The 17,951-nt window shown below is 55.9% G+C and overlaps 2 protein-coding genes across 2 annotated transcripts in view; one reads left to right on the forward strand and one right to left on the reverse strand.

Moving 5' to 3' along the window:
* THRA (thyroid hormone receptor alpha) overlaps positions 1-5,633 on the forward strand; it is a 30,142-nt gene extending 24,509 nt beyond the window's left edge. Inside the window, exons 8-9 of the mRNA XM_023204234.2 lie at positions 1,297-1,555; positions 2,243-5,633. Coding sequence (XP_023060002.1) covers positions 1,297-1,555; positions 2,243-2,493 — 510 coding nt within the window. The 3' untranslated portion in view covers positions 2,494-5,633. The remainder of the gene's footprint in view (positions 1-1,296; positions 1,556-2,242) is intronic.
* A 164-nt stretch (positions 5,634-5,797) lies between these two features.
* On the reverse strand, positions 5,798-13,750 carry NR1D1 (nuclear receptor subfamily 1 group D member 1). Its single transcript, XM_023204233.1, has 8 exons — positions 13,065-13,750; positions 10,063-10,401; positions 9,688-9,776; positions 9,439-9,583; positions 8,461-9,104; positions 7,952-8,137; positions 6,914-7,124; positions 5,798-6,287 (listed from the first exon to the last, which is right to left on the reverse strand). The coding sequence occupies exons 1-8, from the start codon at positions 13,093-13,095 to the stop codon at positions 6,088-6,090; spliced, it is 1,845 nt and encodes a 614-aa protein (XP_023060001.1). The 5' UTR covers positions 13,096-13,750; the 3' UTR covers positions 5,798-6,087.
* Between the last annotated feature and the right edge of the window lie 4,201 nt (positions 13,751-17,951).

The raw sequence follows: 17,951 nt of genomic DNA on the forward strand, positions 1-17,951 counted from the left end.
ACACACAGATACATAGACATACACACAGAGACACGTACAGACACACACACACACACATATACCCCTAGCTGTTACCATTATTAGCTGACTTGGCGCTCAGGCTCTGGTCTATCCTCTGCTCACACACACACACACACACATATACGCCTAGCACACACACACACCCAGCACACAGGCACATACACACAACCTAGCACACAGACACACACATAGATACATACAGACACACACACAGACACACACAGCATATAGGCACACACACAGACACATACACAGATACACACCTAGCACACACACACACCCCTAGCACAGACACATAGACACACATACACTCAGCACACACACACACATATAGACACACACACACCTAGTACACAGGCACCTTCACACCCCACACACACACACACACGGAGACACACACATAGCATACAGACACAGATACATACACACACACCTAGTACAGAAACATGCAAATACATACACAGACACACCCTCCCAGCACACACACACACAGCACACAGACACACGTATACAGATACACACAGACACATACACACCCAGCACACGGACACACCAAGGTCTAACTGCTCTAAGAAGTCAGCCAGCTCCAAGTGCTCCCCTCCAAAGCCCCTCATCCCTCAAGTCTATGCGGCCACCCAACTCCAGGCAGCCTGAAAGTTCTTATTTTCCAGAGCACTAGTGCTGGAGACAGGCTGCCCTACTAGCCATGTGACCTGGGGCGAGTTACCTCCATCCCCTGTGCCTCAGTGTTCTCATCTGGAGTGGGCTGGGGATAATGATGAGCACTAACTCACAGGCATAATTTTTTTTTCTTTTTTGAGACAGAGTCTCGTTCTATCGCCCAGGCTAGAGTGCAGTGACGTGCACTGCAACCTCCACCTCCTGAGTTCAAGCAATTCTCCTGCCTTAGCCTCCCTGGTGGTTGGGACTGCAGGCGTGTGCCACCACGCCCAACTAATTTTGTATTTTTAGTAGAGATGGGGTTTCACCATGTATGTTGGCCAGGCTGGTCTCGAACTCCTGACTTCAAGTGATCCACCCACCTTAGCCTCCCAAAGTACTGGCATTATAGTCATGAGTCACCACGCTGGGTCTCACAGGCATCATTGTGAGGCTTAAATGAAATAGGGCACGCATGTGGCCCAACACAAGGTCAGCCGTTCGGAGTCCATGGGGGCCTCGCCGGCCTCACTGCTCCCGGAGGACACTCTAGGGGAGACTCGAGGACACGGGGAGGGGTATGCTGAGTGCTCCTGTGGCCCTGCCTCTCCACAGCTGCCTTGCGAAGACCAGATCATCCTCCTGAAGGGGTGCTGCATGGAGATCATGTCCCTGCGGGCGGCTGTCCGCTACGACCCTGAGAGTGACACCCTGACGCTGAGTGGGGAGATGGCTGTCAAGCGGGAGCAGCTCAAGAATGGCGGCCTGGGCGTAGTCTCCGACGCCATCTTTGAACTGGGCAAGTCACTCTCTGCCTTTAACCTGGATGACACGGAAGTGGCTCTGCTGCAGGCTGTGCTGCTAATGTCAACAGGTACCTGCTGATTGACCGGGAGGGCTCAGAAGCTTCCAGGGGTCCCAGAGATTGGCTGGACCCTGGGCCTGTTGCTCAACTCCCTCCTGAATCTTCTTCCGGGCTACCTCTCTGTCACCTAGGCCATCCCCTGTCCCCTGTCCCCTGCTCTGTCACCTACTTCACACTTTTTCCCCTTGCCTCCCCATCCCTGCTCTGTGCCTTTTCCTATCTTTGCTTCCTTCCTCCTCTCTGCCCCCATCCTCTGTCACTCGCATTCCCCTTTGTCCCCCACTCCCCACTTTGTTCTCAACCACCTTCCATCCCCCATCCCTCTTCTGTCCCCCAGTCCTATCTCTTACCCCTCAGTCCCCTCCCTACCCCCATCGGCACCCCGCCTCTCTAACCACCAACCCCAGTCCTCCCTCTCCAAGGCTCCTCTCTCTGCCCCAGCCCCCGGCCTGTCCCTCTGTCCTCCTTGCGTTGCCCCATCCCCCCAGCTCCCCCCTGCCCCTCTCCACTTCCCAGCTGCCTCCCTCTGCCTGTGCTTCTCCTGCCCATGTCCCTCAGGGGGAGCTTCTCCCCTCCTCTCCCACAGCCTCTCTGCTTCTGTCTCCCCTCTAGTCCTTTCTTCCCCCCCACACCTCACCCTCGCCATCTCCAGGCCTTCGGCCGGCCCTACGTCCTTCATGCCCCCTTCTCCCACAGACCGCTCGGGCCTGCTGTGTGTGGACAAGATCGAGAAGAGTCAGGAGGCGTACCTGCTGGCGTTCGAGCACTACGTCAACCACCGCAAACACAACATTCCGCACTTCTGGCCCAAGCTGCTGATGAAGGTGACTGACCTCCGCATGATCGGGGCCTGCCACGCCAGCCGCTTCCTCCACATGAAAGTCGAGTGCCCCACCGAACTCTTCCCCCCACTCTTCCTCGAGGTCTTTGAGGATCAGGAAGTCTAAAGCCTCAGGCGGCCAGAGGGTGTGCGGAGCTGGTGGGGAGGAGCCTGGAGAGAAGGGGCAGAGCTGGGGGCTGAGGGAGACCCCCCCACACCCCTTCTCTCCTTCCTCTCATCCTTGGATAGATTCAGCTCCCACACACACACCCGCACTGCCCAGGTCCCTCCTCAGACCTCCAGCCCTGGGACAGGGCAAACAAATGAACTTGCTATGGAAAGGACAGTGTGGGAGGCTGGGGGAGCCGTGTCCTGCAGTTCCCAGGACCCCGTCCTCTCAGAAGGTAGGGAAGGGTGGGAGGACTGAGAGGAGACAAGCCACCGTGACTGTAGGGGAAGGAGGAATGTGGGCTGGGGGAAGATGCCCTCAACTCACCCCCTACACACACAAGAGAGAGCCCCCACCCAGTTCCTTGGCCTAGGTCTCCCCTCCAGGCTGAGGGCCTCTCTACTTCCCCAGATGCCTGGGTGCAAAGAACCGCTTGGCTTGGCTCCTCCCCTGGAGGTTAAAATTTATAGTCATTCTAACTGCACTTTGGAAACCAAGCAAGGGGAGAAGACAAATGAAGAAAAACTAGACAGAGAGAAAAATACGAAAAAGAGAGAGCGAGCGATAGAGAGAGATGATATTAAGTTATTAACTGAGGCTGACCAGAGGGGAGAGACCCCCCCCCTTTACCACCCCATGCACTTTGTGAGCTGCCCTCCTTCCCCCACATCAGAGAGGAATGCCCCCACACCAGAGCCCCAAGGGTAGGGCTGCCGATCAGAGCTGTGAGTTAACACAACAGGGTCCTGGCCACCCCCCTTGCCGTACCCCACCCTCTGTGCCCCTTTGGCACCCCCCGACCCTAGTATGTCCTCTGCTTTCTGCCACTCGTGCCCGCTGAGTTCCATCTACCTCTCATGCTGGATGCCAGTTGGCCCCTCACCAGCCTGCCCTGCTGCCCACACAGCTCCCCTTTAAGTGCCCAGCCCTAGGGGCCTCTCCCCATCCACCTCCTCCTTCCACACCTTGGCACCCACCCAGGAAAAACTGTGGCTCCAGCTCCTACCCTCCTCATATCCTGCAGTATTAGCTAGAAACCGGATGCTGCTGCATTGGGTGGTGGCGGGGAGGGCAGGAGGGCTGTGCGTGCGCGTCTCCCAGAACCCTCCACCCTTTTAGCACTCTGTTTCCCTGTTTCCCATCTGTCTTCTGGGCTCTCTCTAACCTCTGCCCTCTCCCCTGCTCCTACTCACTGCACTAACTCTGGGCGGGCAGGCATCGGAATGGGGGTGTTTAGATAAGTGACACTTAGTTGGGGCCCCATGGGAGGGGGTGGTCGGTGCTCCTTTTTCTTTAAAGCTCTTTTGGCCAGCTGCCCCTCTGCCCCAGGACCCCTTCCCCTCTTCTTTTCTCTAATTCAGGGACTTTGGCTTGAGCCCCTCTCGCCCTCCTGGTGAGGGTGCTCTGTTGGTCTGCACTTGGGTGAGCTGCCCTCCTCCCCCTCCCTGTGGCTGCCGCCCACTCCTCAGGGGAGAGACGGAGAGAGGAGGTGGTCCTCCCGTGGGAGCAGGAGGTGGGGGTGGGACAGAGCAGACCAGAGGGCGCTGGGCTCAGGGCTGCATGTCGGCAGGGATGGATGGGTGGACACAGATGCCCCCGGAAGCCATGGGGATTGGGGCAGGGGGTGGGGGGAGGGGTGCCAGGGCTTCCTGCGCTTTGCACTATTGGGGCAAAAATGTCTTAAGCAGTGGGGAACCTGCCACCCCACCCTGACTCTCAGCCTGCCACAGCCCCCTACACACACACACACACACACACACACACGTACATGCACACACGGACATGGGAAGGCAACGCTATGCTGCCCATTAGGGCACTGTCCTTTCCCCATCGGTCAGGTGTTCCAACAGGGGTGGAGGGCCTGGAGGAGCACCCACTGTCACCTGTGCATGTTCCCGTCCCACCCTGCTGGGGCCTCGGGCTGCCTGCGCTGTCTTTGTCTCTATCCTCTCTCTCTCCTGGAGTACTGATTCCTGTATTACTCCAGTTCCATGGGTAGGCCCTCTCGTACCTTCCTCCCACGCCTGGGGGCCCAGTGGAATTCCTGACCTGTCTGCTGTCTTCCCCACCCCTCCATCCCCACCCCAACCCCTCCATCCCCATTCTCAGCCATGGACACGGCAGAGAAAAGGCCTTGAAGAGCCTTGGCCTCTTATAGGCACTTGGGACTCCCCCACCCTCCCCAATCATATGAGCTGTGATTCCCCTCCCCCTCGGTGATGTGGGGTGTATGTGTGTGTTCCTCTGCGTGAATGTGTGAGTGAGTACACATGGTAGGGGAGGAGCCAGGGCGACTCAGGAGTGCCACGCACCTGCTCTAGAGCGGCAGCTGTCCCAGTCCCTGCTGTGGAAGTGGGGGACAGGGCCCTCTCCTGGGGGCCATTGGTGCTAATGAGGGGGATGGCCTTGATGTGGGTGCTCAGCATGCCTCCCCCAGTATTGGCCCGGGGCACTAGGGCAGGCAGGGTGGAGCAGCAGGTGCAGTATCGGTGGGAGGGCGGGTTGCTGGGAATAGGACGAGGGGGCCAGGCCAGGACAAGGGGGTGCCAGAGCCATGACCACTACCCCGCCCCCACCACCCGCCTCTCCATCTCAGTATTGCCCCTCCCATCACTCATAACACACATACCTCATCCAGCCTCCTCCCTGCTCAGACTTGGGGAGGGTGGGGGAGGAGCCCCTACCCCTTCTCCTGGTGGCGGGTCTGCAGAGCTGGGAGAGGGCAGGGCGTGTGACAGAGACACCGTCCATAAGGAGGACAGTAACTCCTGCCCTGGGAACTCCTGGGCAGCGGGGAGGGGGACACTGCCCAGAGGCGCTACTGAATGTATGAGAAGCTGGTGCTGGGCTGGGGGGAGGGGAGTTGTGGCCAGACACAGGGAAGGAGGTAGGTCTCTTCCCCAGGGAGGGGTGGGACCGGCAGGGGTGACTTGAGGGGCTCCTACTCCTGCCCCACATTGACAATCAGTATGTCTGTTATGTGCGATTTTTCACCCCGTTGTGTTTTGGGTCAGGATTTTAAAGAAAGATATTTTTATGGTAATTGTTGCTCGTCTATTTTACTATATATTTATGTAATAAATATATGATGAAAATAACCCCCTTGGGCACCCCCCTTAGACTTGTGTGCTGTTTCCCTATATCCTCCCATCTGCTGGCAGAGTACCCACCCCACAAACTGACCAGATGGAGAGGTGGCCCCCCCAGCCTTGGCAGTATTTCCACCCCACCCCCCAAACGAGCACACACCACAGAAGCCAGCTCAGCTGTGAACTCTTGGATTTGAGACAGGAACAGAACAAATCAGGGGGCCAGGGGAGGGCTGTGGGGGAGAGAGAGTGGTTTAAATAGGGGAGGAGGGGAAGTTCGGTGATGGGGGAGGGAGGCAGGTATTTACAAGAAGGCTCAGGGGGCCAGAGGCTCATCTTGGAATATTTTATAACAATATAAATAAGATTCTGGTTTGCTTTTCCTTTTCGTCTCGTAAAGGAGAGAGAAGTGCAGAGTTCGATTCTGTACAAGGGGGCAGCGGCAGAAGGCCGGCCGGGCGGGTCACTGGGCGTCCACCCGGAAGGACAGCAGCTTCTCGGAATGCATGTTGTTCAGGGTCCGCAGGTCCGGCAGCTTGAGCAGCAGCTTGGTGAAGCGGGAAGTCTCCAAGGGCCGGTTCTTCAGCACCAGAGCCCGAAGAGCCCGCAGCAGCGTCTCCTGGAGCTGCTCCACCGAAGCGGAATTCTCCATGCCCGAGCGGTCTGTGGGGAAGACGACAGCAGTGAGGTGGACTCCCCGAGCTCCTCTGACGAGGAACCGGAGGTCTGCGAGGACCTGGCAGGCAATGCAGCCTCTCCCTGAAGCCCCCCAGAGGGCCGACGGGTAAGGAGAAGGAGTGCCATACCTTCTCACAGGCCTCTGCCCCGAGAGCAGATGCCTGAAAGCTGGGAGCGTGGGCTCAGCAGGGCTGGTCACCTCCCATCCCGTAAGACCACCTTCCCTTCCTCAACAGGCCGAACGTGGCCAGGCTCCCTTGCTTTTTGCTGTGTAGTTCCCTCTGCCTGGGATGCCCTTCCCCCCTTCTCTGCCTGGCAACATCTTACTTGTCCTTTGAGGCCCCAACTCAAGTGTCACCTCCTTCCCCAGCTCCCCCAGGCAGAAATAGTTGTCTGTGCTTCCTTGGTTCATGCTTCTACTGTGACACTTATCTCACTGTTTTATAATTAGTCGGGCATGAGTCTGTTTCCCAAGCTAGACTGTGTCTGAATCATGTCTGTATCCCCAGTGCCCAGTGCAGGGCCTGGCATAGAGTAGGTTCTCCATAAAAGGTGTGTTGAATTGAACTGCGTCTGCCTCCTCCCCCGGGTCAGGCGAGAGCCTGACCTACCTGCAGAGACAAGCACCACCGCGGTGAAGAGGCCCAGCTCCTCCTCGGTAAGCGCCAGGGAGTTGAGCTTCTCGCTGAAGTCGAACATGGCATTGAGCAGGTCTCCCATGCCCATGGCACCAAGCTCTTGCAGGCTGTAGGTGGTGCGGCTTAGGAACATCACTGTCTGGTCCTTCACGTTGAACAATGATGCAAAGCGCACCATCAGCACCTAGAGGGGGAGTGGGAACAGTCAACCTGGGTGGGGTGGGAGGAGCACTGACCAAATCGTCCCTGTAGTTTGCCGAAGGGTTTAGTGGTGCTGCCTTCCATTTCTCAGTAGAGTGAGGGTTGTTTCTGAATGGGCAATGAGGGAGCCCAGGTGGAAGGATGGCTTTGGGATCCAATAAGCCTGAATCTGAGTGTCAGCTTTGTTATTACCTGTGACCTTGGGCAAGACATTCACCAAAGTTAATCTGCTCTTGTCTAGAATGGGGGCAGCACTGTACCCAAGGCATTATTTCAGTGTAATGGGTTGTGATTAAATTCCAGCTGAGATGACAGAAGTCCCAGCCATCCAGAGACAGCAGCAGGAGCAGCTCAGCCCCTTCCACCAATCAGAGGCTATAAGGACAAAGATACTGGGTTCTAAAACCTTTCAGAGGTCCTGCCCACCCCAGACACCAAGGCCTTCTGCTGGATCCTTCCCCAGGTCAAAACAGGAAGTGGCTGGGTGCAGTGGCTCACGCCTGTAATCCCAATACTTTGGAAGTCCGAGGTGGGCGGATCACCTGGGGTCAGAAGTTCGAGACCAGCCTGGCCAACATGGCGAAACCTTGTCTCTACTAAAAATATAAAAATTAGCCAAAGTGTGGTGGCGGGCACCTGTAATCCCAGCTACTCGGGAGGCTGAGGTAGGAGAATCGCTTGAACCCAGGAGGTGGAGGTTGCAATGAGTGGAGGTCGCACCATTCCACTCCAGCCTGGGCAACGAGCGAAACTCCGTCTCAAAAAAACAAACAAACAAAAAAAAAACAGGAAGCATAAACGGTCACTCACCTCAAAAGTGCCAGCCTTAAGCAGGGTGACTTGGTCGTGCTGAGAAAGGTCACGGAAGCCCGGGATGTGCTTGGCAAACTCTACCACCTCCCGCACAGCGGGCGTGAAGCTCATGGAGAAATCTTCCCAGATCTCCTGCACCGTTCGTCCACTGCGTCCGTGCGGGTACATGTTCATGGGACATGCCTGGGGGAGGAAAGAATTGAGGGACGGGAGTGTCAGCCAGGCTGGGTCAGATGAATGCCCCAAGCAGAGCTGGACCCCAGATTCTGCCTGGGCTAGGGGCTGTGGCCCTGCAGGATGGGTCTTCAAGATAAAGTAGCAATTAGGTGCCAGGTGGAGATCAGGGATTCCCAGGCAGAGCCCAGACTGCAAGGCAAGACATTCTCTCCTGGGAAGAGGCTATCCCCACATTTAGTCTCCAGGAACCCCCAGCTGCCCTACACTAAGTCCATTCTGCCAAGCCCCCCCGACCTTCTTAACGCACCCGCCCGCCCCCATGCCCTTACCAGCAGAACATTCTTGGAGTTACCCTGCCGGGGATTGTTGGCAGGTGCCTTGCCTTCTGGGGCTGCATACACGTGGGTGGGGCATAGACGGTGCCCGTTGCTGTTGGACTGGTGGCAGCTGTGGTGTGCAGGGCCGGGAGGCCAGGTGGGAGGGTAGGAGGAGGGGGCCTGGCGCAGACCATTTAGGGCCTCGTTGTGACGCTGGGCGGCCAAGGTGTTGTTGTCATTGGGGACAGGTGGGCAGCCCTGATTTTCCCAGCGATGCGGGGTGGTGGCTGGAGGGCTACCTGATGCGTGGTTGGCATTGAAGTTGCCAGGTGAGCTGCCCAGCTTGTCATGGGCGTAGGTGAAGATCTCTCGATGGGCCCGGGCCACCTGGGATATCACATCCTCCACTGTGGGCTCGGGGCTGGGGGATCTGGGAGGCGTCAGCTGTTGTGGGAATTGGGAGAAGCCCACCAGGGGTGAGGGGACCGGAGCAGGGGGTGGCGAGGGGCCCAAGGAGCCTGGGGTGGGGTGCTGGGTGGGTGAAGTCTCCAGCGGGCACTGGCTGCTCAACTGGTTGTTGGCCAGGTTCATGGCACTCTGCATCTCAGCAAGCATCCGCTGCTTCTCTCGTTTGGGGATGCGCCCAAAACGCACAGCTGCAACAGGATGAGAACAACGTCAGGAAGTTCTCAGCCGCACTCACGTGCTTCTCTTCCTTCCTTCCTCCTGAAAGGGCAAGACTCTGAAGGCTTGGGGTTTCACATCAAAACTAAAACCAGCAAGGCCACGCCCATCCAGGGGGTTTCCCTAGAAGGGATTGTTGGTAGGAGGTGACCCGAGGGACCAATGGGATAGATGAAGGATGGACATCCCCTGTGCAAATGTGATTCACAGTATGATGTGTCTCCATTTGTGACTTTTTTAAAGGGAAAGATTAATTCAGAAACTTTGGGCGGAAGAAAGGGGGAGGATGTGGGGATGCTGCCTCACCGTCTCGAGACATGCCCACGGAGAGACACTTCTTGAAGCGACATTGCTGGCAGCGGTTGCGATTGATGCGGACGATGGAGCAATTCTCATTCTTCAGACACCTTTTGTACTGGATGTTCTGCTGGATGCTCCGACGGAAAAAGCCCTGGAGGGCAGGGGCGGTTAGTGACCACCTCCATCATGGCTGGGCCTCTGTGTCCAAGGGGGAGGGGGCCACCTGCCCCTGCCCTTACCCCCAGTCCGCCTCACCTTGCAGCCCTCACAGGCGTGCACACCATAGTGGAAGCCCGAGGCAACGTCCCCACACACTTTACACAGTAACACCATGCCATTCAGCTCTGTGAAAGAGACGGGCAGCAGGTGAGCAGGAGAGGCCAGGCTGAGTGGCCAGAGGTGTGGAAGGCTTTCTGGGCTGGAGATCCGGGGAGGGAAAAGCTAAGGAGGAACTCCAGTGTTGAGGGGCACTGGAGTGACAAGACTGGGCTGAAGAGGGGCTGGTGCCACTCTAGGAGAAATCCCTGAAGCCAGAATAGGCCCTGGCAAGGCTGGTGTCACGTAAAAACCCATTCCCAATCTGGCCCTGGCCTGCTTCCGTTCCCCCGAGTCAGCTGGAAAGGTACTCACTGGTGATGTTGCTGCTGCTCTTGCTGGGGGACACTCGGCTGCTGTCCTCCATGGCCACTTGTAGACTCCCTGGGGGGCTCCCATTATAGAAGGAGGAAGAGGATGACGACGAGGAAGATGACGAAGAAGGGGAGCCATCATCACTCAGGCTGGGTGCAATGCTCCCAAAGGAGCGAGCTGGGTCTTGAGTGAGGGAGCCAGTGGGGGACGGTGGGAAGTAGGTGGGACAGCCTTGGGTCAGGGACTGGAAGCTGCCATTGGAGTTGTCACTATAGAGGGATTCAGGGCTGGTGCGGCTCGGGGAGGAGCCACTGGAGCCAATGTAGGTGATGACGCCACCTGGAGGGAGAACAAAAGGGAAGGGGGTGTCAGCCGCCATGTCTCTGGACCTAGGGTGCCACTGTGCTCATCCCCACCTGTCTGCCCAAAACACTGCTGGCCACTCAGTTCACCATGTGGAGCCCCTAATCTTGGAGTTAATAAGCAATTCCCCAACACACAGTAGACATGGCATGGCCAAGCAACACCCACAACCCTTTGCAGGACACGTTCAGCTTCTGCTTTGAATGTGAGGCGTGACCCCTGTGGCATAACGCGTATGTGCCCCCTTCCCTATATGCCTTCCTTGGGAATATCGACTGCAGCTAATGACTTAGTTGTCAATTGAAGATTGGGGGATGGGCAGCTGAGCGCCATTCAAAGTGCCCAGTCCTCCAAAAACAAAAACCCAGCTGCTGATTTTAATACTAAGACCATTCCAGGAATGAGACCATGGACCACGGAGGGATAGCTAGCCAATAGTAAAGAGAATGGAGATCTTACAAAGGACAATCACATTCCCCCCAGTCTGGGAGATATATTCTCTGAAGGAACTGAAAGGAAGGAATCTGCCCGCCTGGTTCCCCTGGCCTCTAAGAGAGTGAGCCACAGTGGACTCTATCTCTGTGTCCAGAAAGGACTTCGCGGTGCAAGTTGCAGGAGGCGGAAGTACAAACTGTCCAGCCTAGGGCTCTAAAATTCCCCCTTCAGATCTCAGCCTGGTAACAATGACCTTGGCTCTCTGGCCACTCAGGGACTTTGACCCTCTGGTTACGTTGCCAACGAGGTGGCTGTGCTCCCGTGGTATTAGCAGGAGAAAAAGGTGACCTGCCTGCCACACCTCTGCCAAACACCTAGACTGGCCTGCCACAGGCGGGGTGGGAGAAGGGAGGATCTCAGGACACGTGTGAGCTGACACATGCCATGCCACTGTGTCTGCAGAGGCACATGTCTTGCTCACCCACTGACACACACTAAACTGGGCAGGGCAGCCCTAAAATAGCTCAAGGTTGGTCAGGGTGAACCCAGCTCCTTGGAAAATAGTTGCACAACAGATCAGCTCCCACGGTTTCAGGGCTGAGGTGGGGGATGGTATCATTAGGTGACGGTAAATGAAGTTGACCTAGTTCACCCATCCACCCATCCCCCAAAAGAGAGAGAGACCTTCATGCAGAGGATTCCAACGTGGAAGTGAGGAGCACACTCAAAAGAGTCTAGGTCCAGGTCTAGACCCATCACTACCAACTTATTTTGTGACCTAGAGGATATCAACTCCCCTCTTTGGGTCTCAGTTTTCCTTTTTGTGAGAAAAAAAGGATAATATCATTTCAGCTATGAGTGTGGGGTGCAGCTGCTTTGGGGAGCCCTTTGTAGGCACACTGCAGCTTGTTTGGTGGAGATGAGGATAAGACAGTGGTCGCAGAACTAAGGAAAGAGAAGCTTGGGGAACAGAGAATTTGGAATGTGGGGAAGCTGAGTCTAAATGAAGTGCAGTGAAGTAGGTGCAAATAAGAGTGAAGGCGAAAGGAGTGAGAAAGGTGGTTGGGGTGAGGTCTCTTTAGGGAGTGTAAAACAGAAGGCCATGAAAGGTCAGAGATGGCTCCATGTTACTTTGTTTTGGTGATGAGGGGGAGGGGGCCGGGCAGGCGGACCGGAAAAGGAGGCAGGCGGGGGCGGTGAGTCAGCCCAGCTTCACCCAGATCTCGGCGGGGCGGGGCAGGGCGGGAGCTGGGCCCTCAGCCGGCCTCACGTCCCCGCTCCACGTGTGCCTCTCGCACGTGGCTCCCCAACGAGGAACCCCGGAACTCGAGGCCCCGCCCTCCTTGCTTCCCGTCAATCGAGAGCAGTAGCCCCACCTCCTCCCCGCCTCTCCCCGGCGACCGGGTCGTGGGCTGGACCCCGAAAGCTAGCAGGACCGGGACAACCTAGGGGAAGAGAGAAGGGAACACGCGTTGCCGGGGCGACTGGGGGGGGCGGAGCTCATTATGTAACGAGGCCGGGAGGCAACAACCAATGGGGTGGCGGCCACAGCTTCTGCTGAATGAAAACAAACGCAGCACGTGGGCCCGGCTGTAGAGCCATGTGAGCCCTCCCAGTGGCCGGGGCCCTGTAGGTGCCCTCCCTCGGGCCGGGCACCACGCTCTGGACTCCTCAAGTGTCGCTCCCTCCTGTCACTGAGGATTCCCCAGTGAGATCCGAAAGATTCTCCCAGCCCCTCCTTCCCTGAGCCCCGATCGAGCCACTGCTTCTCAGATTCCCTCGCGCCTGCAGGAACTAGAGGAGGGGGAAGACAGGAGGGGAGGAGGTCCGTTTTCTGAGGCCAGGCATACCACAGCTGCAGGTAGTGGACAGATGGGGCCGTTTCGGGGCACTGTTCCAAAGCTCCCAGTCCCCCTAAATTTTTCGCTTCACCACCCATACCTCCTCTCCATTTCCACCCGAACCGGGATTCGAGGCTCAAGGGAGCTTTGGGACTCTGAGGGGTGGTGATGGGGCGTTTCTGAGAGCATTCCCAGCCCGAACAAGTCACTCTGGAAATCCCATATTAAAGCCCCGCAGCATGTTAGCAAATCTCCGGGCCAAGGGACTCCCCGGTCCCTTACAAAGTTCCTCTTGTTATAAGGCGTAGATGGAGGTGGGGAGACAGTGACAGGGAAAAGATGATAGTAGAGGAATCTCAGTACCTGTGTTGTTGTTGGAGTCCAGGGTCGTCATGTCTTCACCGGCTGAGAGCGGTCATTCAAACTGGACCTTGACTCAAACTAGAGGTTGCGATCGCCGCTGTTGCCCCCTGGGCACTGGCTAAGGGCGGGGAGAGGACCCCGCGACTCACGATCAGGATCCGAAACACCCTGCAGCAAGGTCTCGGGGTGGCCGGACTGCAGCCCTGCAGAAGGGTTGGACGTTGAGGCAACGAAGTTCTGCTTTGCATGGGAAGAGCAAAGAGAGTGTGTAGGGGGAATCAGCCTGCAGTAGTTCTGGCTAGAAGGTAGGAAGGAGCGTCGGGTCTCTGCAGTGTACGGGGTGCCTCTGCCTGCGGGCTCCGCAGCGCTGCGGGGTAGCGAATCTGGAGCTCCCAGTGCACAAGTCCCAGAGAGAGAGAGGTTGCAACCAGGAAGTAAGTAGGTGATGGGGAGAAACGGGGCACCGAGTCGCAAAGAGGCGAGACGTGTGCCCTGCTACGTTCCCTCGGCAGTAATATTTCACTCTGCCAATCTCAGCCGCCTTTTGCCCGAGCCTTTCCCTGGGACAGAGGGCTCTGCGCAGGCGCCAGCAGCCCAGGGTTCCCGGGCCGCACGCGGCACTGGAGCAGGTACCATGTGATCCCAGGGAGCGCCTCGTGCCCCAGTGACACACTTTTCCAACAGCCGGCACGTTGAGCTCTGTGCGGCTGCGCAACGACAAGGCTGTCGGGATTTGTAGTCCACTGACAAAGTGGGCGGACTGCTTGCCTTTCCCCTTTCTGCCTGGCAAAGCGCTTACCGGGACCTGGGAGGAGCTGAGAGTGGGGTGGGGTGCGCTGAAGAGTCAGGGTGGCGTGTTTAGAAAGCCTGTATGGCAGGGGCATGTGAATTTCTGGGGAGGGACTGGCAAGCTTGGCTGCTCTCTGGGAGATCAAAGCTAAGAGGCCCTTTCTGCAAACCTTGCAAACGTGAGGGCTTCACGTGATTGCGGGACTGACCTCGTCCTGAGGTTACTGGTGACCGGGAGACAGACAAGCCAGGGAGGGAGATTTCCCTGGAGTCAGGAGCTTAGGCTGCCCTCTGCTTCGGGGCAAAGTCCAGAGAAGGAAAGGAAATGTGACCCCCTTTCTCTTCTACTCGTCCTAGAGAGAACACCTCCAGGGGAAGGAGTTGCCACAGAGGTAGGGATGTCTGTAGGGACTCCCTGTTTGCTTGTATGACACCATTCCACCCACTCCAGTTGACTTTGGGGTGAGTCATTTCCCTTTGTCTGGGAAATAAAAAGGACAACAGAGGGGAACTAATAGCGAAAGTGCTTTGAGATCCTAAAGTAATAAGCAAGATGTGAGGCAGGGGGTGGGGGCAGAGTGATACCCCTGCCCCTCGGTGCTGGAGGGTAGAATATGAATTCCACAGAAGATTACTACTCAGAGGGGAACATGTAGATCATCTTAAGCCCCCCTCTTTCTACTATTGGGGAACAGGAGGCTTAGGAGAAGTGACTGGCCCAAGGTCAGACGTCCATTGCTAGTTTCATCTGCCCACCCCCAATAGGGAGGTGGGTAGATGAACAAGTGAAATACTGAACAAGGGTTAGAAACAGCCAGCATTGCTGGGAGTGGTGGCTTATGCCTGTAATCGCAGCACTTTGGGAGGCTGAGGCGGGTGGATCACTTGAGGTCAGGAGTTCAAAACCAGCCTGACCAACATGGTGAAACTCCGTCTCTACTAAAAATACAAAAAATTAGGCGGATGTGGTGGTAGGCACCTGTAATCCCAGCTAGTCAGGAGGCTGAGGCAGGAGAATCCCTAGAACCCGGGAGGCGGAGGTTGCAGTGAGACGAGATTGCCATGGCACTCCATTGCACTCCAGCCTGGGGGACAGAGTGAGACTCTGTCTCAAAAAAAAAAAAGAGAAACAACCGGCATTTCCCTTCAGAGCAACTGTCCCATGAGTAATAACAGATCTCAAGTAGAGGAGATCTATCATGTTAGAGGGCTTGGGACATGGAGCGGATGGAAACTTCTTCAGGCAGCGAAGGGAGAGGGAGCCTGAGCCACCTGCTGCTCCTGCTAAATTCTTCCCCAGGCTCAGTGCTTCTAGGGAGGGTTTTCTTCATATGGAAATCCTTGTCCACAGGCAGCCCCTGGGATGGTATTGATGGATGCCTGGGAAACATGAAAGTCACCAAAAAGGTAGAGAAAAAGAATATGGGAGGCCAGGGGTAGTGGCTCACACCTATAATCCCAGGATTTTGGGAGGCTGAAGTGGGCAGATCACCTGAGGTCAGGAGTTTGAGACCAGCCTGGCCAACATGGTGAAACCCCATCTCTACTAAAAATATAAAAATACTAGCCGGGCATGGTGGCAGGCGCCTATAATCCCAGCTACTTGGGAGGCTGAGGCAGGAGAATCAGTTGAACCCAGGAGATGGAAGTTGCAGAGAGCTGAGATTGTGCCACTGCACTACAACCTGGGCAACAGTGTGAAAGTCCATCTCAAAAAAAAAAAAAAAAAAAAAAAAAAGTCAAGTGTAGTGGTGGCTCATGCCTGTAATCCCAGCACTTTGGGAGGCCGAGGCGGGTGGATCACCCGAGGTCAGGAGTTTGAGACCAGCCTGGCCAACATGGAGAAACCCTGTCTTTACTAGAAATACAAAAATTAGCTGGGCATGGTGGTGCATGCCTGTAGTCCCAGCTACTCGGGAGGCTGAGGCAGGAGAATCGCTTGAACTTGGGAGGCGGAGATTGCAGTGAGCTGAGATTGCACCAATGCACTCCAGCCTGGGCAACAAGACCGAAATTCCGTCTCAAAAAAAAAAAAAAAAAAGATGAAGAATATGGACACAGGAGTAAACAGGGTAGTGAGGACAGTGAGTTTGACTGCAGGAGCTTGACCACTCACCCTCTGACTCCTTGTAGAAGATGAGCTTCCTAGAATGGGCTAGGCTTTAGCTTTGTTCCCCTGCTCCCAAGAAAAGTGGGAGAGAGAGGGCGGTGGGCTCTTCTCTGGCCCTTTGGCCCAGAGTTGGGAAGCTGCAGCAGAGCGTGGGACGGACTGGGAGGGGCTAACAAACAAGGAAAGAGGCTTTTCAGGAAAACTTGGTTCTGAGCTCAGCCTCCACCCCCTCTCCCTCCGCCCTCTGGGCTCTGGAGGGAAAGCTAGGAGGTAAGTTGCCATGTCCTGCTCCTGCCTGCTCTCTGTGACCTTGACTCCAAGTCAGAGCCAGGGCCAGAGCCCAGGTGTCTGTCAGGACTGGACCCAAAATCAGGACCCCGGTGTGCATCTAGCTCCCCACAGCCCAGCACCACCACTAGCACCCTCCCTTTACTTGCCCTGGGTCCTCCCCAAGGCCCACAGCTCTATTGCTGCTGTGGTGGTCCTGCCCACCCCCTGTATACTTGCTGGGTGTTTGTTCCTCTAGGAGGGGGAGCCGGGGTGGGTCAAGACTCCTTCCCCGCTGCAACCAGTGAGAAGGAGGAGGGAGCAGAGATAGAGAGAGCTGAAATTCAGTCAGCCTGACATTCCTCTTGGCAAAACCTGGGTGGTTCTGCAGTCTGTGTGTGATGTGAAGGCAGAGGCTGGGAGGGAGGGGGCACAGGAGAGGGGTTACCCCCTGCTCCTTCCTTTGCATTTCTTAAAGGGCCCCTCCTTTTCTCCCTGACAAATAAATAATTCGGGTGTCTTTCTTCTACAGCTGGTGAGAGGAATACAGAATGAAAAGGCAGTGTTCTCCCTTGGCTCCAGAAGCTTCTAGTCAGTCTGTGCCTGCTTCTTTCTCTGTCAGCAGCTGCTGGGAGAAGGGCAGAAACTATGTGACCCAAAGCCACCAAAGGGAGGGGGGAAAGCCTGGGTTGTCTGGTTCTGGGGGATCCGGAGTAGAATCTTGGCTTCTCTTTGACCTCAACCTTGACCGTAAGACCTTAAGACCTAAGACAACAGGTGCATCTCAACCCAATCTTCCTCCCCTGCCCCTCCAGCTGGATGTTGCTGTTCACTTCTTTTTTTTTTTTTTTTTTTTGAGACAGTCCCACTCTATTACCCAATCCCAGCTACTTGGGAGGCTGAGGCAGGAGAATCAGTTGAACCCAGGAGATGGAAGTTGCAGAGAGCTGAGATTGTGCCACTGCACTACAACCTGGGCAACAGTGTGAAAGTCCATCTCAAAAAAAAAAAAAAAAAAAAAAAAAAGTCAAGTGTAGTGGTGGCTCATGCCTGTAATCCCAGCACTTTGGGAGGAGTGCAGTGGCTCACTGCAACCTCCGCCTTCTGGGTTCAAGCCATTCTCCTGTCTCAGTGTCCCAAGTTGCTGGGACTACAGGCACATGCCACAACGCCTGGCTATTTTTAATAGAGATGGGGTTTCACCATATTAGTCAGGCTAGTCTCGAACTCCTGACTTCAGGTGATCCACCTGCCTCAGCCTCCCAAAGTGCTGGGATTATAGGCGTAAGGCACCACGCCCGGCCTGCTGTTCACTTCTACACACACACACACACACACACACACACCCCATTTCTCCCATAGCCCAGTTCAACTCAAGAAAGGACTGAACTCTTCATAAATAGTACTCAGATTGGATCCAGGTAGAATAGATGCATATTCACAGTCTGGTACAGCAAGGCACTGCCCTGGTTCTGCATACACTTCCACTTGGATTCCCGAGTCTGGGATTCTGGGGACGAACCTTCCCATTAAGGGCTGTGTTGGATCCTGCCTGTGTGTTTCCAAATATGTCTTTAATTTTCCTTGATTTCTTTGGACTTCAGAAGACAGCAGACACAGAGGAGAAGAAGGAAAGGTATTGAGAATACTAAGCTCTGGTCAGTTATGTATTTGTGCATATGTGTGTGTGATTGTATGACTGTGAGTGAGACTGCATGTGC

This window comes from Piliocolobus tephrosceles, chromosome 16 (genome assembly GCF_002776525.5).
Source record: "Piliocolobus tephrosceles isolate RC106 chromosome 16, ASM277652v3, whole genome shotgun sequence".
Taxonomy (NCBI): domain Eukaryota; kingdom Metazoa; phylum Chordata; class Mammalia; order Primates; family Cercopithecidae; genus Piliocolobus; species Piliocolobus tephrosceles.